Source organism: Camelus ferus, chromosome 35, assembly GCF_009834535.1.
Source record: "Camelus ferus isolate YT-003-E chromosome 35, BCGSAC_Cfer_1.0, whole genome shotgun sequence".
Taxonomy (NCBI): domain Eukaryota; kingdom Metazoa; phylum Chordata; class Mammalia; order Artiodactyla; family Camelidae; genus Camelus; species Camelus ferus.
This window is the reverse complement of record NC_045730.1, coordinates 4244319-4265007: the sequence shown is the minus strand read 5'-3', so window position 1 is coordinate 4265007 and position 20689 is coordinate 4244319. Positions and strand designations below refer to the sequence as shown.

The 20689-nt window shown below is 48.5% G+C and overlaps 1 protein-coding gene across 1 annotated transcript in view; it reads left to right on the top strand.

The window, feature by feature from the left end:
• Nucleotides 1-20689, top strand: part of ITIH5 (inter-alpha-trypsin inhibitor heavy chain 5) — a 52241-nt gene that overhangs the window by 26564 nt on the left and 4988 nt on the right. Inside the window, exons 6-11 of the mRNA XM_032473844.1 lie at nt 7791-7959; nt 8800-9109; nt 12101-12657; nt 15153-15206; nt 17693-17809; nt 18904-19281. Of these exons, the coding sequence (XP_032329735.1) occupies nt 7791-7959; nt 8800-9109; nt 12101-12657; nt 15153-15206; nt 17693-17809; nt 18904-19281 (1585 nt within the window). The remainder of the gene's footprint in view (nt 1-7790; nt 7960-8799; nt 9110-12100; nt 12658-15152; nt 15207-17692; nt 17810-18903; nt 19282-20689) is intronic.

Below are 20689 nucleotides of genomic sequence, written 5' to 3'. Positions count from 1 at the left end.
CGGCAGGGAAAAAGCTTGAGGTAGTTGAGAAACGGTTAATTATGGAGGTGACGTAGGAGCTAGTCCTTGAAGACGGGAGATACAGTTTTCTTGGCCGGAAAGCGGGCAGTGAATTCCTGGTTGGGGGGAAAGCATGAAGAAAAGTATGACGCAAGTGTGGAGGTTCTGTAGCTGGAAGGTTCTGGTAACACATTGGATTAGCTAACTTGAAAACCGTCCTGCCAGGAACCTTTGGAGAGGCCGGTACGTTGTAACAAGCCCCTTAAGAGCACAGCCGAGCTGGTAAGAAAGCAAAGGACACTGCAGAGTCTCAGGAGACAGGGCTCTGAGAGGTGAGGGGACAGACGCAGGACGCCTGACGGGGGAGGTGACCCCACTTCGTCCCACTGTCCCCGTGCGGACAGTCTACGCGTGCTGATGAGCTCTGGGCGCTTCCGTAACTGGTCCGCTGTTTCACACTCACCTCGGCTTTTTCACAGCCTCTCCACATCTTTCTGTTACGGTTCTGATGTTCCTCAACACATGTCCCTGGGGGTTTAAAGCCGGGAGCCTAGGTGGACCTACGCCAGGGACAGGAATCACGAGAACTCACATGTCAGGGAAAGTTGAATGGGGCTCAAGGGACAGTCAGAGAGTCAGACACCAAAAAATCCTGTAGAATGTAACGGGCGAGGCTCCAGAATCCAAAAACACAGTTGGAAACTCTAAACTTCAGACCCCAGACCGGGCATCAGGGACCAAGGGCTCAATCCTGTTAGTTGGTAGGTGTGTTAGAGCACGGGTGAAGTACGCCAGTTACAAAGATCTGTGAATTTCGTGAACTTTGCTCGGTCAGCATCCTCTCATTTCCTTCGTGTCTGAGCAGGAAGCCACACCTGGTGTGCCTACCTGGAGCCCACAGACAGCGGTGGTGAGGCTATACCCTGGGCCGGAGAAAGAGGGTGGAATCAGCCGTGGGGGCAGATCCTGATAAGTACTAACCTTCCACATGAAGAGAAGTGAAAAAGATCATCTCTTTTGAGTTATTTCTACATCAAGCATGAAAAATAGATGTGCTTAATACATCGTAAAGAATCAAAGAAATGTTATTGGCAAAGCGCTTTTTAGAAAAATGTACAGTGACCTTATTAGGTAAATATTTGATACATTTGTCAAAGCAAAGTCAAAACATTAGGTGATGAATCTTAACATTATCCAGAGCATTAATATAAGAGATGCTTTGTTTCTCAAGTTAGAATAACGTTATCCAAACACAAAGACTAGTTATGTTTATATTGCAAAGATGTTCTAATATCTAAACCCAATCAGACTTTTTTATTTAGCCAGAATTTAGTTGTTAAAAGTCATTCTTTTTTGGAACTAGTCCTGGAGTAATACTGGCATTGAGATCTGAACTTTTACTGGAACAGTGCTTTCCTTTTGCTTTGAAGAAACAACCATTTAAAACAGATCCAGAGAAAACCCTAATTCAAAAAGATACGTGCACCCCAGTGTTCACAGCATCACTGGTTTGAACAGCCAAGACATGGAAGCAGCCTAAGTGTCCATCCACAGATGACTGGGTAAAGAAGATGTGGTATAAATATACAATGGAGTATTATTCAGCCATAAAAAGAATGAATTCATGCCATTTGCTGGAATATGGATGGACCTAGAGATGATCATACTAAGTGAAGTCAGAGAAAAACAAATATGATACCACTTGTATGTGGTCTCTAAAAAATGATACAAATGAACTTATTTACAAACCAGAAATAGACTCACAGACATAGAAAACAAACTGTGGTTACCAAAGTGGAAGTGAGGGAGAGGGATAAATTAGGAGTTTGAGATTAACAGGTACACACTACTATATATAAAATAGATAAACAATAAGGTTCTACTGCAGAGCACAGGGAACTATATTCAATATCTTGTAATAACCTATAAAGAAAAAGAATCTGAAAAAGAATATGTGTGTATAACTGAACCACTTTGCTGTACCCCAGAAACTAACACAACGTTGTAAATCGACTATACTTCAATTAAAAAAAAAGACACCACCATTTAATATTTTTACACAGATTGGGTAAAATTGTAAGTAAATAGTAATCAGAATTAGAGTTGCAGTATGATCTAGCACAGGACTGCATTGAGAGAACATTTGAAATTAGAATTCAAACAGTGAATGAAATTACAATAGCTTTAAAATATTTTAAAATACGGAGCCTTATGATTTTGCTTAAATTTTAAAATATGCTCTTCAGAATAGCGTGGACATTGCAATATAGAGACCAAAGAAATACTGTTATCTCTGTTCACTTCTAGGTGAAGTTTCAAGTTAATAGTTAGGATTTACCAAACTGTTTTAAAATATTGGAAGATGTGATAACTTCCATCCCCAATTTTCCAATTCTATAAAGAAATCCTCTTCGTTTCTGTTCTTTCTCTAAAAAGAACACTTTGGCCAGTAGAAAATCGTTTTAGTTGCTTTCAGAAAGATCCCTCAAACTTGACAGACACCTTTTTGATGCTTTATGTTTCTTATATAACAGTTAAAAATCTCTGCTTTGAATATAAATTCTATCTTGTGGTTCATTTCAGGAGATATTTAAGGCAGAGAAGCAACAGGAAGGAACCCGCCGTTGTGTTATTACAGACTTGCTTTGTGAGTTTACGTGGCCTCTTAAAGTGTGCTCACACTGTTACCAGTGGGGTAACATTTTAAAATGTTTTGGGTTCTTCTCTGAAACCTATCTGTCGCTGGATTTTTTGGAAAATGTCACAATGAAACAGACACAAATACATTATGGAGAAATGATCTTTCTCACTCAATTTATTGCCTTGTTCCTAAAGTTGGGATTTTTTTTTTAACCTGATCACTTGGTGGATCAGTCACGATAAGATTTCAGAAAACTTCCCTTCAAATCGTTGAAAGCCCTGTATGTAGAAGGTTGTGCTGCCTTTTACAGAATAGGTTTTTGTGATCTTGAAACGCCACGGTCTTGAGATGCTCCCACTGAAGCATAGTTGGTACCCGGGACTGGCATCCTCACCGACTCGTCGTGGCTGCTCTGGTCTTAACCACGACCACGAATCCGGGGTGACTTGGGGTGGACGCAGGGCGGGACTGGCGTGTGAACATCTCCATCCGCCTCATCGCCGGCTCGGACAAGCAGTTGGAGGTTGCCGTGAGGCTCTGGTGTTGCAAACTTCGGTGGGATCGCAGACTGTTTCTTTCATTTTTGTCTGTCCCTTCAAATGGAAGGACTCGGACGTCCCAGGCACGGAGGGGTCCCCCTACTGGCATCAGGAAAGACTACGGCTCACAGGAGGAGAGTCCTCCCCACCAGTGGCTGTTGTCTCTACCCTCCTGGACCAGGGAGAAGGCTGACCTGTAACCAGTTCCTACTGGGTGTATTCCATTCCCCAGTGTGATCTCTCAGAAGTGTAGGACTGTTTTCAAGGTGTGTTTCTGCTGATTCTGATTCTCTTTCATGGCTCAAATTGGACTTCTATTATTTATTTATTTATTGAAGTACAATCAGTTACAGTGTGTCCATTTCTGGTGCCCAGCACAATGTCCCAGCACAGACATATATTCGTTTTCATATTCTTTTTCATTAAAGGTTATTACAAGATATTGAACATAGTTCCCTGTGCTAGACAGAAGAAACTTTTTTAAAATCTATTTTTATATATAGCGGCTAACACTTATAAAGCTCAGACTCTCAAGTTTATCCCTTCCCACCCCCTTTCCCCGGTAACCGTAAGATTGTTTACTATGGTCTGTGAGTCTGTTTCAAATCGGATTTTTAGAAGGTCCTTGATTTCTTCTGTTTCCTAGGAGGAAAATCATAGGCAATTTTCTGTCGGGTTCCTTCAAAAGGAGAGAGAGAACGTCAGCTCGTTGGTAAACGGTTTAGAAGGAGGCGAGTGGCAGGCCGGCTTGGGGGAACAGCAGGGCCATTCTGCTGACCGTGGGGGATGGCTGAGATCGCATAGCCTTGGACTTGGACTTCCCCTGTGATGTCATGGGCTCCACTTGCGCTCAGCAACCCCGGGTCTGTGGGACAAAAGCCTTTTGTATCAGAGCTGGATCCTGGTGAGCGTGGTTTGGCGCAGACACAGAAGTGTTTCAGAAACACTGCGTCCACGGGTGCCCGGTGGCTGTGCTCACACAGGGTGGCCGGCGGCTGGGCTTCTCGTGGCTCCAAGGATGGGTCCCTCTCAGGGTCTGATTACATAACACTTGTCTCCTTGGGGAATGTCTAATAGCCGTTCGCAACATGGTATTGGCTCAGTGGAACGCACACCCTTTTGAGGGCTGTGCCAAGAGCCTGCAGGTGCTGGGGCTCAGTTTTATAGGGAAGGGGGAGAGGGGAGAGAAAGGAAGATTCCATCCCTGGTCCCTTGGACGGCTTACTGCAGGGAACAGTGCGTGGAACAGAGCTGCCCCCTGGACCTCCCTTTCCTGGAACCAGCCCTAATGAGGGGCAGCACGAGTGAAGGGTGCAGGGGGGCTGCCCCTCCTGGGGCCCAGCTCTGCCCCCTCCTACAGACACCATCGGGGCGACCACATCACCCTCTTTACTGAAGACCCGCAGGAACAAGAGGGACCAGTGCCAGCCATGCTGAATGAACAGGGAATCTGAAACAGAGAGCTTACTTTTATTTATTTATATTTGCCTTGTGCCTGCAAGAATTTTCATGGACAGAGATGAAAAGGCTTACTGAAAAATAAACTGAAGGCAGAGCTGGAGTGACCTCCTAAGACCTTGTTTGCAAAGGAAATACTTTTCCTCCCTCCGTTCAACCCAAGGACAGTGGCTACGAGGAGGAGAATTCCTCACTGTGAAGTGATTCCACGCGGAGCATCGCCCCGGTCTTTGTGTTCTGCATGGCTAGGATTAAGAGGAATCCTGTCTGCTGTTCCTTCTGGGCCAAAGTGCCTCTTCACTACCCGAATAGTGAGAAATAGGCCCTTTTTCTCCACTCGTTGCATTTGTGTGGCTTTTGTATCTTCCTTCAGTCCCAGCACACCCTGGCGTGTTGGAAGGAGCCCTCTGCTTACCCGTACGGGACTGGTGTTGACAGGTGGCCCCCAGGGATCCGCAGGGAGTCCACGGACACCCGCTGCGGGTGGATTGATGCTTCTGGGAGCTGACCAGTTGGTGCCTTCAGGGCAGTCCAGGCTTTCCCACCAGCTTGGATGGTACCTTCTTGGCCTTTCTGGGCCTCCTCTGATCTTTCTGGGAGGTGCTTACTACCTTGTTCTCTGGGCTGTAGTCTTAGAAAACTTTTCGTTCATCTGCAGCATATAAACACAGGGGACAGAAATACCAACTTAAGCTCCCTCGCATTTTCTCTTCCATCTGGACACTCACCTTCCTCCTGCCTCTTAAGCCCCTACGGCATGGAGAGCTTCCGTGGCCGTCCACCCATGAGCTGGGAAAGGGTTAATGGGTGGTGGTGGATGCAGGAGATTCTGCCCAGGCCCCTTGGGATGAGGACCTGGAGACCATCCTGAAGGTCCCAAGGCAACAGGAAATGGAGCCCCCAGGAGCCGGCTGGTCTGCCATCCCTTGGTGCACGTGGGGATAAGCTACAGCTGTGGCCATACAAGGTCATAAGAAACCCGTCGCTGCTGAGCTAAGGGGAGGAGGGTGGACAGGCTATTCCTAGAGCAGAGTATTCATCATGATCGGGAAAAAATACCCGCCGGGGAGCCAGGCCAGTCCCCCCGGGGGCTACAGCACACTATTTAAGGCATCCCTAAGGATGCCAGCAGCTCAGCGAATGGGAGTCTTCTGACAAGGTCCCTGTGTCTCAGCCCGCGCCGGGCAATGCCGGCCAGCCCTGAGGTCCAACAGTGGGGATATTTCCAGGTGCCTGCCTTAGCGCCAGTCTCCCAACCGTGTCGTCTCAGGGACGGCCACTGCTTGCTCTGGTCCCGGCTGTCACCTCCCAGCTGTGCACCTTCAGACTTCCCGGAGGTCTAGGCACTTGGACCAAGACTGTCTTGGCTCTCGCTGGGGTCATGTTGGCGCTGAGTGGGAGGGAGTGCGAGGGGTGAAGCCGGGGCCAGCTTCCCGGCCCCGCCCTCAGCATCAGCACTCCACCCATCTGTTGACTGTCTTTTTGGCTTTCGCACCGCCCACCAGTCAGCTCCGTGTTCCCTGCGCACCATCCTCTCAGCATCATCCATTGTAGGTTCTCAAGGATGCGGGCTGTGCCTCTGTCACTTCCTTTGTATTCACTCCATAGAATTCCTTCTCTCCCACCCTCCCTCTCTCTCTCTCAATTACTCGTTCAACACATGTTTACTGACAGTGCGCAGTGTGCCAGCCGTCGTGTTGGGAGAGGAGGGGACAGCTGTTTTGAGGAGCCCCGTCTAGTGTGACAGACAGCTTTCTTGGCATTCACTTATTCGGGAAACATATGGAGAATCTGCCATGTAGCCAGGCACAGCTGAGTGGTAGACTCAAAAACCTCCTGCACCCAGGGGCACAGAACTGAATTGGACGGTCCAGCAAATGCACAAATACATAATGACGTCCTCTCTGTCAACACTGTGGAGGAGGAGAACAGGTGCCGTGCTCGAGAGGACAGTGAAACAACGAGTGAGCCCAGAACTGAAGGATGAGGTGGAGGCCCGAACTAGTGCAGACTGTAGGGAAGAGCATTCCGGGCACAGGGAACAGCAGGTGCAAAGGTCCTGAGGTGGGAAAGGGCTTGAAGAAATAATGATACTACAATGTGACAAGTGAGTGTCAAATGAAAGAGGATCTCAGAGTGTGTGGCCATTATATTTTTACCATTTAGTTGTTCCCCTTTGGTAATCATAAGTTTGTTTTCTGTGTCTGTTAGTCTATTGCTGGTTTGTAAATAAGTTTATATCTTCTTTTTTAGATTCCACATATAAGTGATATCATATATTTGTCTTTCTCTGTCTGTCTTACTTCATTCAGTATGATAATTTCTGTGTTCATCCATGTTGCTACAAATGGCATGATTTTATTCTTTTTTTATGGCTGAGTAGTGTTCCATTGTATAAATATACCACAACTTCCTTTCCAGTCACCTGTTGATGGACATTGAGATTGCTTCCATGTCTTGGATATTGTATGTAGTGCTGCTATGAACATTCTCTTTTCAATCCCTATGGTATTTATTATTGGTACCTTTAATCGATAATTCCTGAGATGTCCATGCTCTCATTCGTTGTCTGAACTTCTTTCCAGTGCCTCCTGTGTGTCAGGAGTCCTCTGCACTGGGTGACAAGAAAATAGATGGACCCCGCCTACAAAATATCTGGAAAAAGGCACAAAGCAGACATTAGTCATGACTGGGTATGCACTTTGTAATGTGAGTGCGTTGAGGAGCAAGGACCCACTCCCTTTAGAGGAGCTGGGAAATGTTTCAGGTGGAGAATATAGCTCGTTAGCTGTGTTTTGAAGAATGATGCGGGGCTTGTCAGATAAGACATGAGCACAAGGCAGTGGGGAAGAACATTCCAGGCCAAGAGGAGAGCAGCGGCGAAGTTTCAGGGGCCTGATGCACCGGGGACTCCAGCAGACGTGACATTTCGTGTATGAAACACCCATTCTCGGCTGGTATAAAATTGCAACATATTAATGCCGTTTTCTTCCAGCTGAGTGACAGAGTTCCTTGACATTTATTCAAGACCCTTCACAAAGCTGGCCCTTACCTTTAACCCTGGGATGGTCCCCGGTGTGCAGTTTCCAAGCCAGGGGACATGGGGACTAATGCAATCAGACCTGACTGGGTTTGTTTCTGTCTCTGCCTAGACCAAGGACGCCCTCTTCACGATTCTGCATGACCTCCGACCCCAGGATCGTTTCAATATCATTGGATTTTCCAACCGGATCAAGGTCTGGAAGGACCATTTGGTGTCGGTTACTCCCAACAACATCAGAGACGGCAAAGTCTACATTCACCACATGTCACCCACTGGAGGTACGTGCAGGTCCCGTTTTTGCCCTGCAGCTGCGACGTGAGAAGTGAGTAGCTAATTTTCTGCCCAGAGACGTGGATTTGAAAGCCGACGCTGATCCCAGGAAAGGAGATAACAGCTGCGAGCTTTCCCAGAAGCTCACGTTTCTCCTCTTCCAGGCCCCAAACGAAGATGGTCAAGTAAGTTAGAGGGGGAGACACCTGATAGGTTTTGGAGCCTTTTCTGGTTTATCTCATGGGTCCCAAACAATGAAGCTGTTCTTGTAAATTGTTTCTGGGGTTGAGGAATGAAAGCCAAGTGGATGACTCGTGTTTTGTGCATTTGAATGTGAGCATCTTAGGTTGGTCCTCTTGGCGGGGCTGTGTCAGGGGAGCGGGGCATGCGCCCCAGGGGGCCTGGGGGAAGCTGAGGGTGCCCCAGGCCACATTTGAAGTCACCTGCCATTGTCTCCAATGCCCTCACCTCCTCATTCTGTGGCCTTTCCTTCTCTCTGTGACTTTCTCCGGATCCCTGCACCCAGTCCCCTCCTGCCCTGTTCAAAGCTGTTCTCAGAAAAGGACGTAGAAACCACCCCCACTAAGGGAGCGGAGACTTGTCTGGCAAGGTGCCATCAGACACCTTCAGGAGAAGGGTGCACACGGGGGGATAGTTCTGGGCCTTTTAGCAAGTGCTTGCCGAGTTTGTAGACCGGCTGCGTGACCCGGAATCACCCCGTGAGTGCAGGTGACTTCTTTCCCTGCACGTCACTCCTGTGGAAGCCGGGAGAGTGAGCCGCAGCCGTGAGGGTGCCCCCAGCGGAGGGGGCAGCAGGGATGTGAGCGGTCCCGCTTTGTGACCCACAGGCACGGACATCAATGGCGCCCTGCAGAGGGCCATCATGCTGCTCAACGACCTCGTGGCCCACAACGACGTCGAGGCCCGCAGCGTGTCACTCATCGTCTTCCTGACGGACGGGAAGCCCACCGTCGGGGAGACCCACACACCCCAGATCCTCAACAACACCAGGGAGGCCGCCCGGGGCCAGGTCTGCATCTTCACGGTGGGCATCGGGGATGACGTGGACTTCAAGCTCCTGGAGAAGCTGTCCCTGGAGAACTGCGGGCTCACACGGCGTGTCCAGGAGGACGAGGACGCGGGCTCACAGCTCATCGGGTCTGTGCGCCCAGCTTCTCGGGGCGGAGGGTTGGCTTCACCGGGGGAATGCGGGTGGGGGCCAGGACCGAGGATGTCTTGGTGCTGGACGCGATCTTAACTCCTTACGCCGGAGACGTCCCGACGGCTCGTGAAACCAGGCAGATCTGGGTTCGCGTTCTGGTCCTGCCTTGTGACTTGTGCCTTGCGGCAAGATTGAGGGTGGTCCATGCCTCAGTTTACCCATCTGTTAAGTGAGGATTATGATCGGACGATAGGATTTAATGAGATAACCTGTGTGAAATATTGGTGGGACGGCTGCCACGTGTTAGGTACTCAGTTAGCTCTTGGGGTTATAGTTGCCTTCTTTTTAAAATTTTTTAAAGTTGAAATATAATTGATCTAATTGTCTTCTTAACATCCCAAAGAACTTCCTAATACAAAGAAGTACCTCGGAGAAACTGCAGGTTCAGTTCTAGACCTCAGCAATAAACCAAATATCACGGTGGGAGGGGATGGCTCAGCGGCAGAGCATCTGCTTAGCATGCAGGAGGTCCTGGGTTCAGTCCCCGGTACCTCCATTTAAACAAGCAAGCAAACAAACAAAAACCTAATTACCTTGCCTCCCAAAAAATAAAATTAAAAAAAACCTAAAACACCACAAATATCGCAATAAAGCAAGTCTTTATTTTTTCCCAGTGCACGTGAAAGTTATGTTTACACCACACGTTAGTCTGTTAAGTGTTCAGTAGCATCACACCTGAACAGTGTGCACGCCTTAATTTAAACTACTTCATTGCTAGAAACTGCCAGCCGTCATCTGACAACACAGGGTTACCCCAAACCTTCACTGTGCAAAAAAGTGCAGTATGTGCAAAGCGCAGTAAAGCAGTTTACTTACGCTACTTCCACGCTGTGCACGAGGTGGAAGCAGTGTCAGCCCCGTGTTGCGTACTCGTTAAAATGATCATGTTTTTATTTTGAAGCAAAATGGCCAGTTCCAGCTGGTCGCTGACTGTGCTGTACTTGGGGTGGAGAAGAAACTGGAACTTAAATTTTTTAACTCGGCTCGGTTCCTCCCTTCAGATATCAAGTTGCCAAATACGAGGTGTGACTTTGCTGTTCATTCGAGGAAATGCTGCCTGTGCCAGTATTCTGTGCTTGAATCTGCTTTCCAGCACATATAATATATTCTCAAAAAGAAAAGTGATGTTTCGGTAGATTTACAGGTGTTTGATAGCCATAATCAAAGAGCATTCTTTAATGATGACTCTAACTGGGGGTCTTTAAGGGGGGGCAGTACAGATAGGTCCTTGTTGGGGGACAGCCCCTGTTCCCCACCCCCAGCATTTTTGTCAAAGCTTCAAATGAAAGCACAGATTTGCTTCCCACATTTTCAAAGTTATCCAAAACCACATTCAAAGAGGGAGAATCTAACGTGTGGCATAGCAGAATCGAGATTCAATAACGTGTTCACAGGCAAAGCAGTTACACTGAAACAAATCCACTGCTCTGCTACACCACGGAAACATGGTTAGCACCCAGCAGTCCCTGAGAACTTACGGCATGTGGGCATGTCTGCGTGCACCATCTCACGCGACCCTCACCGATATCCTAGGGGCAGGTATATGGGGTAAAGGCTGAGCTGCCGTGCAGATGACTGACTGTCGCCTGCAGTAGTCCGGACAGATCAGGTTCTGCTCCACGAAGTCACTCGGAGACTCAGGTCCCTTCCATGTTATTGCTCTGCACCCCTTGGGGGTTGTCCTTCACTGCAAGGCTGAAATTAGGTCACTGTCACTTCTGTATTCCAGCCCCCAAAAGGGGGAAAGGAAAGAAAGCCAGACAAGCCATTTTATTTTCAGCAGGCATTACAGGCATGGCCTGTATTACTTCGACTCCAGTTCCACTGGTGAGAACGTGGCCGTATGTGGCCACAGTGGTGGCTAAGAAGTGTAGTTTTTACCTGGATGGGCGTGTGCCTGGTTAAAACTCAATTATGGAAGAAAGGCAGCATGGGTTTGAGGGGACCACTAGCAGTCTATCAAAGTAGTTACTGTTAACCTGCCAGTTTTATAGAGGAAGAAACTGAAGTTCAGAGAGGTTAGTCACATGTCCTAAGACACACAGCAAGGAAGTGACCGAGATGGAAGTCTAACTCCACAACCTCTGCACTTGAGATCTTTGGAAAGGAGATTTTAATGGTCTCCATGTAACATAACCAGGAGAAGCGCTAAAGCCAGCAGATGCTGCATGACCAAAAGTGCCATGTCAACGTCGAGGGCAGATTTCTCAAGTGTAACGGGCTGGTTGGAGCCCATCTGGGATATGTGTTTGGTTCTAAGGAAGATGCTTTCAGAGGCCCTTTGAGAAATGTAGGTGTGCACAAGGAAGGTGACCGAGAGTGGTTAGGGGTTCTTGAAATTGTATCATAGGAAGAATAGTTATGAAACAGGGATGGATTAGGCTCCATAAAAAGGAGGCTTCTAGGAGCACACAGCAGTGTTTGTCAGATATCCAAGTGTCAGTGCTTTCAAGCATCTGGATTTTTTGTGTGTTTTAATGGAGGTACAGGGGATTGAACCCAAGACCTCGTGGATGCTAAGCACATGCTCCATCGTTGAGCTCTACCCTCCCGCTCAAGCATCTAAATATTGAAGAGGGATCAGACTCTTTCATTCTAGAGCTATGTTGCTCCAGAAGTAAACCGGAGACCACTGGGTGGAAATTGCAGGGAGGGAGGTTGTGAGCTCCAAGGAGCACCCCCCTCCTCCTCCTCGGAGCAGCTGACAGTCGGCGAGGAAGCTTGTGAGGTAGTGAGCTCCCCGTCACCAGTGGTGTTCAAGCTCCTGCTGCATGGCCTCCTGTCAGGAACGTCCTGCTGGGTGGAGTGTTGAACTTGGTTGCTCTGAGGATCAGATCCACCCCTCGGACAGCCCGTCGTGTCCTGTAGGACGTGTCCTGCCTGCAGCCCGGGTGGGCCCTGATTCTCTCTCTGTCCCTCCACTCCAGATTCTATGATGAGATCAGGACCCCTCTCCTCTCGGACATCCGCGTGGATTATCCACCCAGCTTAGTGGAGCATGCCACCAGGACCCTGTTCCCGAACTACTTCAACGGCTCAGAGATCGTCATTGCGGGGAAGCTGGCGGACAAGGGGCTGGGCCAGTTGCACGTGCAAGTGACGGCCAGCAACAGTAAGAAGTTCGTCCTACTCAAGAAGGACGTGCCCGTGGAGCCTCGGGAGGTGGAGAGCGACGTCCCCGGGAGCTCCAAGCCCGAGGGTGGTGGCCAGGACCCCAACCACCTGGAGCGTCTCTGGAGCTACCTGACCCTGAAGGAGCTGCTCAGCGCCTGGCTGCAGAGCGACGGCGAGCAGGACAGGGAGCGGCTGAGGCAGAAGGTGCAGGCCCTGGCCGTGGACCACCGCTTCCTCACCCCGTTCACCGCCTTGAAGTTGAGAAAATCAGCACCGCAGACAGCGACCCTGGAGGACGCCTACGGCGTGTCCGCGGCCACAGGACCGGAGACGGTGACGCAGAGCCTGCGAGGCGCCCACCTGCAGCCAGGTAAGGGCACCCCCGGGACGGCAGAGTCTGGGGACCCACACTGCCGTTCCGGCTCCTTTTCAGGCCAAGGTCATCTGCTGTATTTTACTGTATCATAATTTGTACAATTATATCTGCAGCTCCTAGTCTTCAGAGGGTGGGTTAGCTGGTTGTGCCTGTATTGTTAAGAACTGTGGATCTCTGCAGAGAAATTCCAGAAGGTGGCGTTCGTCTCAGAAATGTCGCCCAGGAAAGTCAGTCTGTCGATAAATCATCAATATTGAGTGCTGAAGGGGAAGGGTATAGTTCAGTGGTAGAGTGCATGTTTAGCCCACAAGGGCCTGGGTTCATTTCCCAGTACCTCTGTTAAAAAAATTAAAATAAATAAATGAACCTAATTACCTCCTCCCCCAAATAATTAAATAAATAAATAATACCCCCAAAAATGTTAAAAAAAATATTGAATGCCGACCACACGCCAGACATCATTAGAGGCACAGAGATGAGCAGACAAGTAAATATTCATTCATTTTTAAGTGCCTTTCTATATTTTTAAGAACTTCAGAATTCTGTCATTGTATGGGCATACTCGATTGGATTTTCCTGAGAAAAGAAAATTCTATTATACATTCTTTTTACTTATATATTTTATTAATTTTATTATAATTGGTTTTTATTATTTTATTTTTTCATGATTTTGTTTAAAGTTATATAAAATTAATAAAAATTTTATTTTATTAGAGAGGTTATTATATGGGAAGAATGAAAGTTCTGCATTCTTGACAGAATTCACTCTTTACGGATCCCACAGAAAAATAGAAACTTTCATCATCTGTCTCTGTGCCGAGTGTCAGGGGAAGTGGCGGCAGCAAGAACAGGGAAAGGATAGGAGAAGTAATTCAGCCAAGCAGAGGATTATATTCTCAGTGACACCTGGGTGTGCAAAACAGCACATTTTTTAATGAGTGACATTTTTATTAGACTCCTGTCAGGTTCCCACCTCCTAAGAGGAGGGAAGTGATGCTAATCTGGGGCCTCATTTGTTCCTCATATTCTAAATTTGGAGAGTCCCCTGGGCGTGGTGGCGGACAGTGCATGAGGTTAGGAACCAGGCGGAGTTTCAGGCCGCGGCTCCTCCTAACCTGCTGCGTGGCTTGGGGCAGGTTTCTGAACCTCTCTAAGCTTCTATTCCCTCTCCTGTAGAATGCAGATAATAATGTCTTCCCTGAAGGGCTGTTGCTGGTGCAAGGATTCAATAGGTAGAGTCTTTGGTCCATAATGAGTGTTCTGTACATGGTGGACCCCCCTCCCAAGCAGAATGTAGAACTAGACATTTATTTAAAAGTTCAGACCCAGATGTAGAGGTGAAAAATGACATGTTGCCTTTTTAGAAAGAGTGACGCTTGTCTTGGCAAAACTGGTACAAGGTGTGTTCTGATGGAAAGGATGAAAGTAACTTGCACGTCACTGTTGCTTGACAAGATCCAGGCCTCATCCAGGAAAAAGTAACAGCGTGATTCTGGGGCAGCATCTCAGATCTCAGCAGTGTCGGGAAAGGTCAGACTCGGGTGACGTGAGACTCAGAGGCCAAGGACACCGACAGGGAGTAACCAACTGATTGCTCAAAGGAGTGGTTAGAAACAGGACTTCCCAGAAGCATCAGTTAGGGCTCAGGACAGTCTTCCTTGTTTCAAGGTTATGATGATTTTTTAATTTTGTGTTAGGTTTTTTTGGGGGAGGTGTAGGACGGCTGCCACTCACTGAGGCTCCTCAGAGCAGCCAGCCAGACTGAGAAGTCCCTCCTCATGGTCTGCCCGACGCTGTCCGTGTCCTGGTGACCGGGGACCAGCTGGAGAAGGGGGCACTTAAAAAACGTGGAAGTACTGTGATCTTTATTTTCTGCGAGGGGCAAAAATCAGTAACAAGGAGTGTAATCCTGTTAATACGGACGGTTTGAAATAAGAAACTAATTTCCTTTTACTTACAGAAATTAATGTACTTTTTGGCTTTTCTTTAATTGAGTATTTTTGCTTACTGCTTTTCCAATTGTGCTTAACACATGTAGCTGTGGACCCTGGATTATGACTATCTCCTTCACATTTTTTGTTTATTTTTGTGTTTTTTTTTAAATTGCTGTGTACAGGTCTGCAGTGCCAAGTATGTTCTTTTTCATCTTATGAATCTGAGATTGTGTCCCCATTAAACACCCTTACTTTTCCCCTTGCCCCCACAATTGTACCTTAAGGATGATAGAATATTTTCTCCTATTCTACATACAGAAATCACAGACAAGAAGAATATTATCTAATTTATAAAAGAATAAAATATTTAAGCCTCCTCCTGTTACACTTTCACTTTGTGTTTTGGTACCAAGCTCCTCCTTTAAAACAGGGGATGTTTTCAAATTGTCACAAATGTATCTGAAAGCTGTATCTGACTCATCTCAGTCCTCTGTACCTCTCACTTCCTCCTCTCCAATGAGTAACACTGGTGGTCCTCTTCCTCCCTCTTTCTAGGACCTGCTCTCAAGAAGCCATACGACCCGAGAATTCGAATCTCCAAGACATCAGGTAAAGGGAGACAATGTGCTTGTGTGTGATTTGGGAGTTCAGATGTTTAGGAAGTGGGCAGCCAGGCACTCCCTGAAGCCAGTTAGACTATCCGCTCCCAGAACAAGATGTGAGGACCTGTGTTTCTTTAGCCCAAACCAGCAGCGACAGGCCATTCTCCAAGCCAGGATTGTCCTTAAACCGTTACATAAACACCACGGGTCACACGGTCCCGAGGAGGCTGGCAGGAGTGCTCGCACAAGGATGGGTGGACAGCGGAGGCACACTTCCATCGTTATTTTTCTGTTCTGTGTTTTGGGGGGTTTTGGGTGGGGAGGTTATTTATTTATTTATTTATTTATTTATTCATTCATTCATTCATTCATTCATTCATCCTAACAGGGGGTGCTGGGGATTGCATGCTAAGCACCTGCTCTACCACTGAGCTGTCCCCTCCCCTCCACTTTAATCATTTTTGAGCTGAAAAGACATTTGCTTTAGAGGTCCGAAGGGTGTGTGTTTCCAGTTTCTGGTATTACAAATATCTGTAACATGCAGGGGGTTTTCTATTATTATGTAATTATTTCCTTTCGTTTTTTGGGGGGGAGTAATTCGGTTTGTTTGTTTGTTTGTTTGTTTATATTTTATTTATTTAATGGCGGTACCGGGGATTGAACCCAGGACCTCATGCATGCTAAGCATGTGCTCTACCACTGAGCCAAAGCCTCCCCTCTCCCCATTTTGTTATTTTCTTCATCCTCGGCTTTTGAAGGGAAGAACAGATAACATTCCCGTAAAGATTCCCTGGACCAGGTTCCTGGGATCGGCATAAAAATCTGGATGGCGTAGCAACACCAGGGCTGTTTCCTTCCTGAAACGCAGACATCTTGCTTTGTGAGCCTGAATCTTTGCCTGGCTGCTGATGTGCTGGGCACGCACGTTCCTGCAGCCGGGGACAGCCTAGAGGTCGGCCATGGGGAAAGGAAACACAGGCTCCAGTGGGGGGAATGTCATTCCTCTGAACACGCACGCTTTGTGGAATGCAAGACAGCTTTCCTCTTGGCTGCCATGCCAAGTAATGACTTCCAGACCTCTCCTCTCTTTTTTTGGAGCAAGCAACATCTCTCCTTGTAAAGCGATTTGGGAGATTTGAGCAGAAATAATGTGGTGTGCGCCCAGGAAACTCTCAGGGACTGTCACATACTTGTGTTCCTACCCTAAGAGTGCCAAAAATATGGACCAGGACTTTTATCTCTAATGGGTGTCATTTTTTTCATCTACAGAAGACCAGTACCTTGTCTTTCTTTACATATGTTGCCATTCACTGGGGGCTGGAGGCCCTTTCCAGTGAGATCAACCCGATTCTTTTAACGGCCCTTCTGAGTCATGCTGGGGACAGGAAGGATTTTTCAGCAGTTACACCAAGAACATTAACTGGCTTTTAGCTTGAAAACAGCGAACTCCTGTTCCACATCCCCCCCACCATGTACAAGTGCGTGTACATACGTGCACACAGTAGTAGAGAGGAATTCAGAAACACGCTGTGTTTAGCGTGTAAATTAGAGAGAAACTAACTCTCCAGTCTCGTGAGCAAAGAGACTTGATGGAGGCTCTTGGGAAATACTTCGTCTGTATGGTAGGAGGTGAGGCCGTCCACCTTCAGCAGAGGCGAAGATGAGGAGCCTGGGCCAGGATCAGGGGCCCCCCAAACTCTGGGGCCTCACCTGTGGGCAAAAGCGTGAGAGCAGTAAAGTCAGGATGGCCCAGAGGATGGGTTTCCACGGTCATCGCCAGCAGCACTGCCTGACCTCCCGCTGACTCTCCTTCGCTTGTCACCGGCCCTGTGCGGGGCTGGTCACGACTCCTCATGCAAAGGCCGGGTCTGTCCAGCGCTGTGAATGCCTCCAGGGCTGTGGTGCTTGGGCCACAGGGGAGGGTGGGCTCTCGTGCACGGACGGTCATAGGAGGATGGGGGAGGGTGTAGCTCAGTGGGACGGCATGAGCTGAGCAGGCGCGAGGTCCTGGGTTCAATCCCCAGTATCTCCATTAAGTAAGTAATTGAATAAACCTGATTACCACCCCCCGCAAACAAAACAAAACAAAACAAAACAGGAGGATGGAAGTGATGCGGGGAGGGCACTCGGGAAACTGGAGAACATGGGCTCAGTAATAACAGTAGGGGGTCCACGGTACCTCTTTCTTTCCTTTGCCCCGCTTACCTCTCAAAGCCCAGTGGTCTGTGTCGGACTGCAGGATGGTGAAAGGAGCATTCTGTTTGAATTTCGGGGACCTGCATTCAGATATTTACTTTCCCATGAGCTCAGTGCCTAGCTGGGGTGTCCCTTCCCCTCCCAGTCATCTCCCTCATGTGGACACTGAAGACCCCCCCCTTGACATGATTAAATCAACAACGCATGAGGAAATAGAAGAGAGTGCTTGCACAGGGAAGGCCCCCAGTAAACGCCTCTTCTTTCTTATTCTCTCCCGTTTTTCTCCTGGTCTGGCAGCGGACGGAGACCCCCACTTCGTGGTGGATTTCCCCTTGAGCAAGCTGACCATCTGCTTCAACATTGACGGGCAGCCCGGGGACATTCTGAGGCTGGTCTCTGATCACGCGGACTCCGGTAAGTGCTGCCTGAAAGGGTTCTTGGACTGAAAAAAAAAAAAAATTACCCTTTGCATCCTGCCGCGCTGCTCGGTGGTGTCCCAAGGTCTCCAAATCAGGAGCAGTGGAAAGTGGTGGGGAAGAAATCCTGTGTCTGGGCCATACGAGGCTTTTTGGCGCCGTAACCAGACACTGGAATGAAAGCAGGCTAGCGTGTAAACCCCCTTCTGTAACATCTTCACCCAAACCTACATCCGCCTTCTCCTCGCCTGGGACACTGGTTAGACACGGGGAAGAAACTTCACTCATTCACTCGCTCACTCAGCCCGGAGCGGCCCCTCCCTGTGAGTGGAAGTTCATGGTTCTTGAGACACAAAGATCAGGCCAGAGAAGGAGGGAAGTTCTGATCAGACACCTTCACCTGAAAGTTGGGGTAGTTTTTTCTTTTTTTTCTTGTTGAAGTGGAGTTGATTTACAGTGTTTCAGGTGCACAGCAAAGTGATTCAGCTAAACACATATATATAATACTCTTTTTCAGATTATTTTCCATTATAGGTGATTATAAAATATTCCACATACAACTGATAGCATGTGGTATTTGTCTTTCCTTGATTTACTTCATTCAGTATGATCATCTCTGGGTCCATCCGTGTTGCTGCAAATGGCATAATTTCATTCCTTTTTGTGGCTGAGTAGTATTCCATTGTGTGTATATACCCAAACTTCTTTATCCAGTCATCTGTCGATGGACACTTAGGTTGCTTCCAGGTCTTGGCTATTGTAAATAGTGCTGCTGTGAACATTGGGGTGCATGTATCTTTTCAAATTAGAGTTTCTTTTGGATACATGCCCAGGAGTGGGACTGCTGAGTCATATGGTAAGTCTATGTTTAGTTTTTAAGGAACCTGCCCACTGTTCTCCATGGTGGCTGCACCGATTTACACTCCCACCCACCGTGTAGGAGGGTGTGGGGTCAGTTTTTTTTTTTAATGGAAGTACTGGGGATTGAACCCAGGACCTCGTGCACACTAAGCATGCGCTCTCCAACTGAGCCATACCCACCGCCCCGAGGGTAGTTTTTCTAACCATTGCCCCTTCCCCTCTGCCTCCGAGGTGTGACGGTGAATGGAGAGTTAATTGGGGCTCCAGCTCCTCCAAACGGCCACAAGAAACAGCGCACTTACTTCCGAACCATCACCATCCTCGTGAACAAGCCCGAGAGGTCTTACCTGGAGATTACACCGAACAGAGTCATCTTGGACGGTGGGGACAGGCTGGTCCTTCCCTGCAACCAGAGCACCGTGGTGGGGAGCCGAGGGCTGGAGGTGTCCGTGTCTGCCAACGCCAACGTCACCGTCACCATCCAGGGCACCGTGGCCTTCGTCATCCTCATCCACCTGTACAAAAAGCCAGCCCCCTACCAGCGGAACCACCTGGGCTTCTACATCGCCAACAGCAAAGGCCTTTCCAGCAGCTGCCACGGCCTCTTAGGTAAGACTTCGCCAAATTCACGCTGGTCAGAGGGCAGAGTTCGGTTTCGCAAAGTGAAGCTGGTGCTGAAGCGTACCTGTGGCTTGGCTGAGAAATTCCATAGGAATCGGGTCTTTTTTTTTTTTTTGCATATGGCCAGTTTTTTCTTGCTTTTTTAAAATTTTTATTTTTTATACAAGTTTTAAAGGTTGCACTTCATTTACAGTTATTGCAGAATATTGACTGTCTTGTTGTTCAATACATCCCTGTGGCCTGTCTTACCAGTACAAACCCAGCAGTTTGTACCCCCTACTCCCACCTCTGTGTTGCGCCTGCCCCCCACCCCCTGCACTGGTGACCACTAGTTTGTTCTCCGTATCTGTGAGTCTGCTGCTGCCTTTGGTTATATTCACTAGTTTGCTGTGTTTTTTAGATTACACATTTAAGTGATAACACACAGCATCTGTCTTTCTCTGTCTGACTTACTGCACTTAGCATAATGCCCTCCAAGTCCATCTGTGTTGCTGCAAATGGCAACATTTCATTCTTTTTTATGGCTGAGTAGTATTCCATTGTATAAATACACCACAACTTCTTTATCCAGTCATCTGTCGATGGACACTTAGGTTGCTTCCATGTCTTGGCTATTGTAAATAGTGCTGCTGTGAACATTGGGGTGCATGTGTCTTTTTGAATTAGGGTGAAGTCTATTTCTTGCTGCCTTTATAAACTAATTCTCACTGACCTTCTGGGAAAGGGAGCAAAGAAATAGGGAATCATTCTCTCCAGGCCTGATTCTTTACTCTCAGCAAGACGATGCCAACCCAGGTCTCCCACGGCCTGGCACTGGCTGTGAGAAGCATGGCCCTTCCACGGGTGGCACCCCCGTGGCCAGGGGCTGAGGGCAGCCCCCTCTGCCTGGCTTTCCTCCACGTGCAAGTTTGTGTGGGCCTTTTGCCCAGAAGCAAAGAGCCGGTCACTGCCAGGGCTCAGTTTGGAAGCAGGGTTTCCTGGCGCTCCAGCTGGCCGAGGCTCTGTCCCGCCTGCCAAGTGCGAACTCCTCTCCCAGACGCAGACGGCTGTTCCTTCGGCCTTAGCGATGCCCTCACTTGACCCGGAGGATTCCAATGCTGCGACTCGGGACTGAGCCAAACTGACTGTTCCCCACCCCCTCAGCCCGGGGCACGCCCACCAAGTGCACGTATGGAAGGGCTCTTAGAGCCAGAGGAGAGCGGGCAAGACCTGACCCTTCTTCCCTGTTTACTTGCCCCGGCCTCATCCTCCCGACCCGGTAGCAGACCGGTTATCTCGGTGTGTGGTTGGGCATCTTGCCCGTGTTCGCTTCCACGAAGGCACCTTAGTCTCTCCTCTCCTTCCCTACCCGGACCCTGGAAAAGGTGTGAGCGCCTCCGGGACAGTCCAGCCCAGG